Source organism: Mobula birostris, chromosome X, assembly GCF_030028105.1.
Source record: "Mobula birostris isolate sMobBir1 chromosome X, sMobBir1.hap1, whole genome shotgun sequence".
Taxonomy (NCBI): domain Eukaryota; kingdom Metazoa; phylum Chordata; class Chondrichthyes; order Myliobatiformes; family Myliobatidae; genus Mobula; species Mobula birostris.
Window position 1 is genome coordinate 75,601,070 of NC_092402.1, and position 13,786 is coordinate 75,614,855.

General features: G+C 39.1%; 1 protein-coding gene across 9 annotated transcripts in view; it reads right to left on the reverse strand.

Moving 5' to 3' along the window:
• The window catches only part of tlk2 (tousled-like kinase 2), a 178,115-nt gene extending 164,738 nt beyond the window's left edge, over positions 1-13,377 (reverse strand). For 4 of the 9 annotated variants that reach the window (XM_072249857.1, XM_072249856.1, XM_072249849.1 and 1 more), the window contains exon 1: positions 13,316-13,377. In XM_072249857.1, coding sequence (XP_072105958.1) covers positions 13,316-13,334 — 19 coding nt within the window. In that variant the 5' untranslated portion in view covers positions 13,335-13,377. Of the gene's footprint in view, positions 1-11,704; positions 11,741-12,945; positions 13,250-13,315 lie in introns of those variants that run through there. The other 5 variants (XM_072249853.1, XM_072249851.1, XM_072249860.1 and 2 more) reach the window with 4 other exon arrangements.
• Positions 13,378-13,786: the final 409 nt, after the last annotated feature.

A 13,786-nucleotide genomic window follows, 5' to 3' on the forward strand; every position in this document is an offset into this window, starting at 1 on the left:
TGTAGAGGTGTTGACAATAAACAACTAAACACGAGATGAAGGCAGCTTCATCAGGGACATTTCTATCTTCAACAACTGCAGAGCAACCCAAGGATGTAGCATTTGAAATAAACTACAACCAGAAATTCCAAGTCCATGATCCATCTCAGCAGCTTCATGAACTCCTGTTATTACAGAATCCATGAAATTTAATTCGCTTTGCACGATAAAAAAAAGGCACAAAGCCTAGAGACTACGTACTTCAGGACCTTGGCTATAGTACAGAAGACTTGCACTCCTTAATTATCTGCACCTGTCCATACTGTTCCAGTTTGGTTTCAACACTGGCATCTAACAGCACAATAGAAAATTTTCAAGTACACAAAAGCCTGAACAATCCAATTATTGCCATACCAATCCAAGTGTTAACAAACAATACTTTGCTGATTTGTACCTATCTTTGATTTCATTAGGTTCATTCAAGCTACAGATCTTATCACAGCTTGGGTTCAAAAATGGGCAAAGGATTGAATTCTGGAGGAGAAGCAAGAGAAAAAGGCTGATTTGACATTACAGTAGTATTTGTTTGGGGATAGACAGCACAAGTAGACACTGTGGCAGATGAAAGCTTTCCAGAGGCATCAACACAGAAGATAGCTGTCCAGTAACATCCAGGTACAATTCTGCTGCCTAATACCAATTCATTGTTATCCAAATGTTATAGCTATTGCTCAAGGCTTTCTATCTTCAGTACAACATTTCAAAGGTTAACAGCAATGATAAACCCACCATTCATTGCAGAAGATGGCTACTTTCCTAAACAAGTATTTTATGTAGATGACACTGGTCTTTCCCCACCTCCCCCCGAAAGTTGTTGCCCTCATCCACCTTTATCTAAGGATGAGCAAGCAATTCCAGGCTTCAAGAGGATCACCTTAATTTTCTCCGTGCTTCTTTAAGAGGGCTATGAAAGGGATTTCTCAAGGTGGTGGTATAATTTAATAAAGAAAAGCTTGAATGATAACATTGCTCTTCCAAGATTATGCCATATCGTTTCTCTCTCCATTCACTGAATATTCATAAGCACAGTCCCTCAGTGAATCACTGGATCGCTAGCATTGTTTATGCAAGGACGTCCTACAGCTTGGTTTTTAATCTTAAAAAAAAGACAATGAATCATCCAAAATATTTAGTGTAAAATGAGAAGACTGTAGAATTATTCAGCTGATGTCACTATCCTGCAAAGGTTTCTCATTTCTATGAAATATGGACATTGTCACAAGGGAGAGGAAATCATGTGCAATACAAATAAATTATCCCCAACTAAGGTTCTGTATTTAAAAAAAAAGAAACAAAATATCTGCTTTTGGTGCACATTTGCTTAGTTGAGAGGACTCGAGGCTTTTATAACAGATTTTTTTCCTGCAAGTGTGCTCAGGAAGGAGTACAAGCAAAAGTGAGAACAAGTGTAAATGAGATATACTGCATGTACACAGAGAACACATACAGAACAAGATGCTGTAACGTTTGAGATACTGAATTATAGTATTAACTCAAAAATTAATTGGCAGAATACTAAAAACAGCATCTTAGTTTTGGCAATGAGCAAATGTATTACATTACACAGTTAACATAATGCACATGTACTGCATGCTGAGTGGAACAGAATTTCATTCTGTCCTAACATTTGGACTCAATTATATTTTTAAACATTTGCTATAGATTACATTCATCCTACAATTAGGCCTTTTATTCTTGATTTCTCACCACACCCCAATACAAGCCACTTCAGATCTCTGAAGCTAGACTGTTTGCTTTTCCTCCAGCTCCTTTTGCAGTTCTCCAAAAAATAAAATAAATCTACTCAAGTTGTATTTCTAGAACTACTTTCTTCAGTTGGGCTAAGTCATGCACTCAAACCCAAAGTAATTGAAGACAACATGCCTTTTTTCATGATTGAAGGTTAAAGATGTTACTTTCTCAGACCACACCAAGCATGGCAGCTTTCTATTGGATTAAACCTAAAGAATTCCTGCATCTAGTTTGTTTTCTGGTCATTCACAGGAACGGCTTTAACCCAGCCTAATAGCAGTGTATCAAACATAATTAGTAAAAAAAAAATTCTACAAACTAAAGAGCATCTTCAAGATGAAATGGTAACAGGCATTTTCAGTCCAGGTTTATTTTATCCCCAATGGACTCTTCGAGCATCAACTCACAAAAATCCCAGTTTTATCCTCAAATCCTTAATTCCCATACTATTCATATCAGGGATGCTCATCTTTCCAGAAGACCCCTACCATCCACCCTTTCCAAATAGTGAAAAAAAGTGTGATCAATGCAGCAAATCACAAAAGGTCAGGAGGATTCCAAGTCCAGATAAAGAAGCTGTTGATTTAAACAATTGAACAAAAGTGGAACAAAATTAGATGCATTTGAGCAAGATTCAAGAAGATTCATTAATTGAAAGAGCCCATTGTTTGGGGCGATTGCAATTTAAAAGTCGCACAGATCTAATGCTAGAATTAAGGCTTGATAAAGCTGCAGTTAAGCATACATGCAAGCACACAGATAGCAATAAATTTCAATGTAACACACACACTAGAGACTCTGGCATTATGGGAAAGAGAACAAGGACATTTGCACCAATGTCAGAATCATTAAAAAACAAAATCAGTGAAGAGCACAAAAGTTTAGATTAAATTTTATTCCAAGATTCAAGGGGAGTTTGGGTTCAAAGATAAAACAATGCAAATCAATGCAAATCACCAAAATTAATTAAATGCTCATGGGATTTTACCACAAGGGAGTAACTAAAATGTAGTTACACCAGTGCACAAGCTCAAGGCTAGGTTCTCATTTTAGTCACTCAAGATTGCCAGTTACATTGGACAAAGGTGGAACAAAGAAAGGCATCAATTTAAAGGTTGCAGGCAAAACACAAAAGCAAGAAAATAATAAATTTCAAATAGGCAAACTTTAATTAAAAAAATAAACACAAGATACTGAATATTTGTTACTCAATACCTGATGACTGGGAGCTTCAAACAACAATTAAACTTTGGAAAATTTGTGGGTTCAAACAAAAGTAACCAAACACACGAATTTGAAGCAGAGCTATTTCAAAGAAATAAGGTGCAATAAATATTGCATGTCAGCTTGGAAATGGTAGTACAGAATTACAAACAGAACTTGCAGGTATCAAGCATACAAAGTACCAGAGTGAGCAGATTGGCTTCTAATGATCTGTGGAATGTACTTCTCTACATTTACAGCAAATAGTTCTTTTAATACACACATTAGAAATGCATATAGCCATGAAAAGTATCTAACCCTCTATCTACACTCTATTAAATTCAACTTTAACCAAAATGGAGACTTTAGAAATGACAAGTACAGTTTTCAGAAGAGTAGAGCTCAGAATCATGAACCAAAAACAGGCTCACCTTATAATGAACAGGCTCTTCAGCCTTACTCCCAAGTAGCATTTTATAAAAGGTGCTGTGGATCTGCCTTTATCGGAATATATTCTCTCCAAAGACAATCATTCAAAAGATTTAACAGATACATTTTAAGCACTGATTTTTTTAAAAAAAAAACAAAAACTCATTTCCCACCAGGTTTATAAAAAGATGCGAGGAAGAGATTCATCTTAGATGGGTTTACATTCCATGTATGTACACAAAATCTGGTTCAAAGCATTATTCAAAGCATTAAGGGTGGGTGGGGGAGGGGAAAATGGAAAGGGGAGGAAAAAGAAACATTGTTCAAACTGCAGGTCAGCACTGATTGATTCAACCTCAGGGCTGAGGGAGACAAAGACATTTTAAAAGTTAAGCACAACCTAAAAAAAAAACTGGGACTGAATAATACCTCATGCCCTGGTCTAACCATCTTTTACTGTCGAGCCCTACTTCATCTTAAGACGACACACACTTCCTGTCTGCACTGTCATAGAACATTGCCAAGGAGAATCACAGAATTTTACAGCAGAGAACGAAGCTGTTAGGCCTACCAAGAAAGAGCAGTCCACTAAATCCTGTCCTTTTGATCTTTTCTCCTCTTAAAATTTTTCCTTTTATTAAATATTTACCTACTGCTCTAAAAAGAGATGTTATAAATCCTGCTTGTTCCAAGTGAGTCAGTTATTCTGCATCTTTGCAAAACATTTAAATAAAAAAATCTCCTACACTCTCTTTGTTCTTACAATATTAAATCTATTGCGTTCAGTTACCAATTGTTAAACAGTAGAAACACTTTTTTTTACAAAAAAGATTACCGCTACAAGAGAACCTTCAAAATGGAATATTCACCTCACACCTCTGGTAATCAACATTCTCTTTACATACAGCAAACTCCTCATACCTGGTGACATATAGAACATCTGCTCTGTATTCCCTGCAAACCACCCCCCCCCCCCCCCCACAACCCTCATGGTCTTAACACAATTCCTGTTACAATGTGCACAAAACTAGACATCACATTCTGTGGCCCAACCAATAATTTGCATTGATCCATCACTGCTCTTTTCACTCAAAAATGCTATTAACAGTAACCCAAAATGCTTAACTCTATTAAGCATATGTTTAGGTATACGTTTTATGTCCCTGAGCTCCACATTTTTTTTTTTAATTTAAAATCTTGTAATTTGGTGCAATGGCTCCACATTTATCATTTCCAAATTTTTCCGTCAGACACTTCTTCAGCTGCCCAAGCTTTTTTTGCAGCATCTGTGTAGTTTGATTTTTATACCCTTAATTAAGTGCAGATAATTGTGACAAACAATGTAACTGACATCTGCACCTCCCCTCTGTAATATTTATTAACCATTATTCTGTCCTCTATTCCAACCTGCTTGCCATTCCTTGGTGGCAATATATTATCATGGAAAATCTATACCTGCACATACATTTCCTTGTCAATATACTGTACACAAAACTCCACTGGACACAACCTGCTTTTGGTCTTGTAGTCTAGAAATCATATTCAGGCCAGTCTATTACTACAATGACACTCCCTCTCCGAGAACAGATACCTCCTAGACAACTTCAAAATCTGACATCATCTTCTGTCACATTTTAGGGAGTTAGAATATTTTGTCCTTTTATATTTCCATAAGGCTGTGAAGTGGGTGATCGCCAAAGCTGGTAGGATTTTAAAATATAAATATTTAAGAAACAGAATAATTCCAGATGTCTCCTTGTCTGAATTTTTGCCTGGACACAAAATAGTGGCCAAGATACCTTGCCCAAATGCAGGACTGATTGCAATCCACTCATCCTGTCCCATTCATGGTAATTTGGTCAAGAGCAACACTTTCCCCTTCACCTGATCCATTACAAGAAGAAACATCATATTCATTCTCCTATCTCGTCTCTCCATTGCCTTGAGCAGCAGGCTTTGGCCCTTCACTGAAGTCTCTAACATTAGTAAATTACAGCCTATAAAAGCTACATTTGCAAAAAGGCCATACTATCCTGAATTTTAAAGTATTTAACCTGTATATACAGGTGTCCCCCACTTTACTTTTACGAAAGACCTACATTAGTACCTGTTTTCACTAACCGAAAGAAATCCGAAGAGGATTTTCACTTTTACAAAAAAAGGCACCCACTTTAAACTTGTGTTTATCCCGAGAAAGACTACCATGACCGCGAAGCATTGCGTGGGCAGGTGTGTGCGCATGCGTTTACGTGCCCAGTTTTTTTCTACAGATCAGTTTTGGCTAAATCTTCCCAATTCTGGTAAGTGAAACTACACTGTACATACATTATTCTACTTTATATAGGCTGTGTATTTATCATATCATTCCTGCTTTTACTATATGTTAGTGTTATTTTAGGTTTTATGTGCTAATTGGTATGATTTGGTAGGTTATTTTTTGGGTCTGGGAACGCTCAAAAATTTTTCCCATATAAATTAATGGTAATTGCTTCTTCGCTTTACGCCATTTCGGCTTACGAAAGGTTTCACAGGAACGTTGTACTTTCGGATAGCGGGGAAAACCTGTAACAGAAACTCCAAGGCTACAAGCTTTAAGTCTGACATGCAATATCCCTGAAAATTCAGTATGTAGCTTTACAAGACAACAAAAGTTCAAAACACTTCATTTAATTCAAGCCTATAAGGCTTGATTGAACTTCCTGTCTGATCACATGATTCATGCCAACAACACCTAGTAAGTTTTGACAAGGTTTATTTTAACATTTATCATATCATCTCATCTGAGAGCAGCAGGATTGCAGAAACCTGTAAATAATATGATGGGATTTCATGCAATTAAAACACATCTTCCGACCCCAGAAGAAAATATTTGCAAATAAATTGGATCGAGAATGTCTAGGAACATAATCTGGTGTCCTGAAAACACCTTCGGCAAGCCCCAGAAAGATGTATTGATGAAATACAGTGCAGTTAATTAGGCCATCAGTTAATTGGGGCAGCCGCTTATTTGGGATAACCCTTAAAAAACAAAAACTGACGGAGAAACTAGGCAGGATTCCCATTGTTTATTTGGGAAACCTTGCTTCACCATGAGACAGGAGACTGTTGCTGAACAGTTTCTAACTAGTGTCAGTTGCGTGCACTTGTTTGGTCATAAGACACTACATCATGCTTAAAACAATCAATTTTTAAATAGCGCCAGTTGCGTGTGTTTGCGTTCAAAAAGCAGCAATTTTTAAACCACTGATGGTTGGTGAGAAATAAGCAGCAAGACAATTCAAAGGTACTTTGCTCACTGTGGTTTCAAGCTTGAAGATGCCAGAAACAATTTTACTACTTCAACAAGTTAGGAACTATGAAGAATTCAAAAGGTATGGACAATCATCTTCAATGTTGCAATGAAAATGAAGATTTGGAAGATGCAATTACCAAAAGCATCATATGAAGGCAGGCCATTATCTGCGCTTGATGTCTGCGCTGATTTTGTTTATTTACAGTCAAAACAACACTGCAGCATACATTTGACGGAGAAATTCATCCATAACTATTAAGAGCCAACACAGTTTTACAACTCTGTAGACGTATTGGTAATGCTTTAATTTGTTCTGTATTTCACTTAAATACATTAATTACTTGGTTAAACAGTTTGTTTTTTTTAAAAACCATTTCAACTATTTCCTAATTAGGACAGCTGCTTAATTGGGCCAAAACGTACTGGCCTTGATATGCCGCAATAAACCAGAATCCACTGTATATCTGAATATCCATCAAAACCCATTAACAATCCTCTGTTATATTAGCTCCTTAGTCCACCTGAAACAACAAGGGGCCAAATTCAGTTTCCAAAGATATTGCTGGTAAAACACAGCGACATCTTACTAGCAGCAAACAAAACTAAACACTTTATTACTGACACTTTTGCTGGTAAACAATCACTGCAATCAATAGCCTGTAACTTCCCTTTCAGAGTTGAGCTTTCAAACCACCCGTACGACCTGGCGTTTTTGCAGGGTGAACTGAAGTCTCCAAGGTGCAGGGCAGTTGTGGCGTGATGAATACAGACCGAATCGAGGCAGCAGGGCACAAGCCCAAGAGCGAGGAATGAGCCAATGTTTGACCTTTGCTGGACTGGACTTGGAGCCAATTCAAAGCGACAGATCCAAGGCAAGGCCCAGACGTATACTGAAGCAGCAGGGCCCAGGTCTGAGAATGAAGAGCAAGCCAATGTTTGGCCAGTTTAAGAATTGGGCCAGTTTGAAAAGTTCAGGTTGTTGGGGCTGGAGGTACTGAACTGAGGCTGTAGCCTGCAACTAATGGGCTCCTGGACTGGCTGCAGAAAAGAACTGGCTTTGCAGCTGTGGACTCACTTTCGTGAACTTTAGTTCTGAAATGCTATTTGCTTACTTTTGTTTGCATGATTTGTTGTTTTTTTTTTTGCATTGAGTGTTTGATGGTCTTTTCTTTTTAAATGGGTTCCAGTGAGTTTGTTTTGTGGCTCCATGTAAGGAGACAAATCTCAAGGTTGTATAGTATACAGTGGTGCTGGAAAGTTTTTGAACCCTTCAGACCATAAGACATAAGAGCCATTCAGCCCATCAAGTCTGCTCTGCCATTCAATCATGACTGATCCTGGATCCCACTCAACCCCATACACCGGCCTTCTTGCCACATCCTTTGATACCCTGACCAATCAGGAAACTACCAACTTTTGCTTTAAATATACCCAGATTTGGCCTCCACTGCAGTCAGTGGCAAAGCTCTGGTATAATTTTTTTCTTTTTCTGCATAAATACAAACTAAAATGTGATCAGATCTTCATGCAAGTCCTAAAACTAGATAAAGAGAACCCAATTAAATAACACAAAAACATAACTGTTCATTTATTTATTGCCAAAAATGATCCAATATTGCATGTATTTTTTGGAAAAAGTATGTGAACCTTTGGGGTAATACCTTCTACAAAAGCTATTTGGAGTCAGGTGTTCTAATCAATGAGATGACATTGGAGGTGTGGGTTGTAGAGGTGCCCTGCTCTATGAAAAAGACACACAAAGTCAGGTTAATATCAGAGTATCTGTTTATGTGCACCATGCCTTGATCAAAACAACTTTCAGAGGACCTCAGAAGAATTGTAGATGCATGAAGCTGGAAAAGGCTACGAAAGCATTTCTAAAGGCCTGAGCGTTCATCAGTCCACAGTAAGAGAAATTGTCTACAAATGGAGGAAATTCAGTACTGTTGCTACTCTCCCCAGGAGTGGGCGTCCTGCAAAGATCACACCAAGAGCAGAATGTGCAGTGCTGAAGGAAGCAAAAAAGAACCAAAGGGCAACAGCAAAAGACCTGCAGAAATCTCTAGAACCTGCTAAAGTCTGTGTTCATGGGTCCACTATAAGAAAAACACTGAACGAGAACAGTGTTCATGGAAGCACACCACAGAGGAAACCATTGCTCTCCAATTAACAAAAAAAAATCATTGCTGCACATCTAAAGTTTGCAAAGACCACCTGGATGTTCTACAATGCTTCTGAGACAACGTTCTGTGGACAAATGAGACAAAAGTTGAACTTCTTGGCAGAAATGCACATTACTATGTTTGGAGGAAAAAGGGCACTGCACACCAACACCTCATCCCAACTGTGAAGCATGGGGAAGGAGCATCATGGTTTGGGGCTGCTTTGCTTCCTCAGGGCCTGGACAGCTTGCGATCGTTGAGGGAACAACGAATTCAAAATTGTATCAAGACATTTTACAGGAGAATGTTAGGGTAGCAGTCCGTCACCTGAAGCTTAATAGAAGATGGATAATGCAACAAGACAATTCTCCAAAAAAACAAGAATAAATCAACAGAATGGTTTAAAAAGAAAAAAAAATCATATTTTGGAATGCCCAACTCAAAGTCCTGATCTTAATCATAGTCATACTTTATTGATCCCAGGAGAAATTAGTTTTCCTTATAGTTGCAACATAACTAATTAAATAGCAATATGTAAATTATGCCAGAAATAAGTCCAGGACCAGCCTATTGGCTCAGGGTGTCTGACCCTCCAAGGGAGGAGTTGTAAAGTTTGACGGCCACAGGCAGGAATGACTTCCTATGACGCTCTGTGTTGCATCTCAGTGGAATGAGTCTCTGGCTGAATGTACTCCTGTACCCACCCAGTACATTATGTAGTGGATGGAAGACATTGTCCAAGATGGCATGCAACTTGGACAGCATCCTCTTTTCAGACACCACCGTCAGAGAGTCCAGTTCCATCCCCACAACATCACTGGCCTTACGAATGAGTTTGTTGATTCTGTTGGTGTCTGCTACCCTCAGCCTGCTGCCCCAGCACACAACAGCAAACATGATAGCACTGGCCACCACAGACTCGTAGAACATCCTCAGCATCGTCCGGCAGATGTTAAAGGACCTCAGTCTCCTCAGGAAATAGAGATGGCTCTGACCCTTCTTGTAGACAGCCTCAGTGTTCTTTGACCAGTCCAGTTTATTGTCAATTCGTATCCCCAGGTATTTGTAATCCTCTACCATGTCCACACTGACTCCCTGGATGGAAACAGGGGTCACCTGTGCCTTAGCCCCTCTTCCCTCTGGGAGAAGGTTCAGGAGCTTGGAGACTCGTACGGCTGGATTTGGGAACAGCTTCTTTCCAACTGTGATAAGACTGCTGAACGGATCCTGACCCGGATCTGGGCCGTACCCTCCAAATATCCAGACTTGCCTCTCAGTTTTTTGCACTACCTTACTTTCCCTTTTCTATTTATGATTTATAATTAAAATTTTTACTATTTACTATCAATTTGTATTCCAGGGAGCACGAAGTGCAGAATCAAATATCGCTGTGATGATTGTACACTCTAGTATAAATCGTTTGGCGACAATAAACTAAAGTGAGTAAATTCCTCCAAGCCAATGTGCAGGAGTGATCAACAGCTACCGGAAACATTTGGTTGCAGTTATTGTTGTACAAGGCAGTCACACCAGTTACTGAAAGCAAAGGTTCACATGCTTGTTCCAACAAATACATGTAATATTGGACCATTTTTCTCAATAAATAAATGAACAAGTATAATGTTTTATTTATTTACTTATTTATTTGGGTTCTTCTTCTAGTTTTGGGACTTTTGTGAAGATCCGATTACATTTTAGGTCATTTATGCAGAGATAGAAAAAATTCTACAGGGTTCACAAACTTTCTAGCACCATTGTACGTACTTTGAACTTTAACTAACCTCAATACAATAATCTAAGATGACAATCAACACCAGCAAATACATCCCAAAGTACTTTGTTTAAAAAAAATTATAGATGAGATTTATATTATACAAGACTTTTGGTGCAGGATGAATCTAGTTTATGGATTCAATATACTTCCAATAAATTAGGAAGCAAACTTTCAAGATCAAAATTCTCTTCAGTCCATTGACATCTATTTAATAAAACTACTTCATAATAAATACTCGGAAAGATTTGACAGAGACAGAACAATAGAAGCTGTTCCTTTAACAAATAACAAGCTTAAATCACATGACAATAAACAAGTGCTCCAAATGTCATTCACTTTCAACCAAAAAAAACACGCCAAACATAGTAAAAAGCCATTCAATTCAATTTTTGTACCACTTTAAGTTTAATTATCAACCATAAATGAATATCCATGAATACAACCAAACAAAACACTGTTCCTCTGAGGTCAAAGTGCAAAGCAGTACCAATAGTCATACACAGCACAAGGCACATATAGCACATACAAGATAGCAGTGAACATACAGTCACACAAAAAAAATTGCCTGTCCCTAAGTGACATGTCTTAAATTCATGGTGCATCAGTTGTCAGCAAGAACAAGCAGTTCTCAGTAGCCTGCAGAATGACTTAAGAAAAATAATTTCATTCCTCACATTATGTAAAAAAAATCCAGACATTAAACTTCAGTATTTAGCATTTCAAAGAAACTTAACATAAAAATAACAGATTCTTCACATAAGTAATTAAACTTGATAGCTGCTTATATTCAGTTATTCTACATTGTAAAAGGTATGCAGAACACATTATACCTCAGGTAAACACAAGATCTAATACAATTTAAGTTAATGAGGCAACAAGGGATAGAGAAATATACCAGTATATTGACTTTCTCAGGTAAATTGAATAAGCTCCTCTGTTCCAATTCTACATTAAAATAATTTCACATTCATTCAACCAAAGGCAATGCTACATAAATCTACAAATTAGATTGCTGGATTAATTCCCTATAAAGTAATTTACTGGACTAATTACCTCAAAATGCATTGATTCATTATTCACTTCCACTTTCTGAAAAAGTGAAGAGTATAAAAGCTGTTAATATCTGTATTATATATAATCTTTTATACTAGAAAAAAGTCACAACTCACCATGTAACTGATAAGCAGTTGCTGAACCTTTCATAAATGTATAACATTCATCTCAAGGTCTGACTCAGTGAAATCAACCAACAAATACAAATAATTTACAATCAGCAATACCATATTTAAAAGATGGCAAAGGATTTTTAAATATACATGCAGATCAAATGCTCTACCTTAGCAATAATGAAAACAAAATTTATACTTACATCTAATTACTACAGAAAATTTATATGCTTCAAATTATGAAAAACATTTAATCAGCAAACTAAATGGGCGTACAGAGAAAGTATGTCTTGAAAGGTGAACAATGCTTCCATCGTTTAATTCCTTTGTAAAAATAAACAAAGCTGTCATAATGTGTAGTGCACTTTAAACAAACTAGGTATATCCAACATCCCTATTCAAACGCAGTACAGATGCAAAAAAAATTGTAACGCTACACAAGTCAGATGTCATAAAAGAAAAACATTTTGCAGGGTCAAATTTGAAGGAGGGAGGAGAGCAAAGGTGGGGTTGGGACAGACAGAGATGGAGGGGGCACAGAAAGTATGATAAGTTTAAGGGACGGTTTGGAAAGAAACCCTCTGCTACCCACATCAAAAGCTTTTACCTCCACTCCCACCCCAGCAGCAGGTCCCATTGAACTCACTATTTTACAGGGGTTTAGGCTACTACGACTCCTGCGCAGGCGCAGTCCATACACCAACAGCTGCGCATGCGGCAAGCGGTCAGCTTTCGGCCAGACGGCGATGCGCAGGTGCAGTTCCCGGGAATCCCGGCCGTCCAATGGCCGCGCATGCTCAGTGTCACGGTCAGCGGACACTATTTGGCAGTGGAGGGAGGGGGTGTTAAATTACACCGAATCTCTGGGGTAAGGCAGGGAAGCCAAAATAAAACACTCCCCAACCAGCCCCCCCATCGTCTCCCTCTTCCCCCACCCACAATTCCCGGTCGCCGCTTCAACTGAGCCACCCCTTTCCCAAACCAGGCCTCGGGCCTGGAGCTGAAGGCTACCTCACAGAGGCAGCGGTGTTTCCAGTTAGAGTCCAGGAACCCGGTCCAATTGGGCCCGGCGGCGGACACCTGCTGCCATTCCACGGCCTGCTCGTCGCCTACAGCCACAACGCTTACCTAGTGTTGGCGGCCTGGGTGATGAGAGGAGGCGCGCCCGACCCCGACAGTTGTCCCGGCCAACAGATCGAGCGACAGGCGAAGGGATGGCGGGAGGGCAGGGATTTATCGGGCCTGGCGGCGGCCTGAATTACACCACATCGGCCCTGAACCTACCCTCGCCGCGGTCTCTGAGCAGCTCGGCCCCAAAATCCCCCTCCACTCCCTGGATCTTAAAGCGAGAATGTCCCGGCTCGGGGAAAAAGGGGGCCCGCCGAACCGATTAAAAGTTAATCAACAATAAAACAGAGTATGTCCTCTCGCGAGATTATGGGCAGGAGCCCCCCTCCCCTCTGCAGGGAGTCCTGACCCGGGGAACCGATCCACTCACCTACACACTGTTCAGCCATCCGCTCGCCCACCTCTCCACGGCTGTTTCTAGTCTACAAAAAATAAAACTTATTGCAATTGATTTCCTCTGCCACCAGGGAAGTGAGATTGTCCAATTCTTGTTTCCAGATCGTTTGGGCTAAATAAACAAATAAATTAATATTGCAACCAAAAAGCAACTGCAGAAGAATTCAGACTTGGTATAAGGACTGCCACCCAAAATTTTAACAGAGTTAACTTTTCATTTGGAGTGTAATGTACAAAACAGAAGCAATTTTTTTCAGCATCTCCCTCCAATTATCACTCCACCTTAAAAGGGAAGTCTCAATTTATATAAAGATTAGAAGTACATTTACGTGTGCAGCATACAACTCTGAAATAAATCTTCCCCACAGACAGCCCTTTCAATGAAGGCCAAGCAGCCATTAAAATACTTTTTTTAGTGCTTGAAATCACATTGCCAATTCTATGC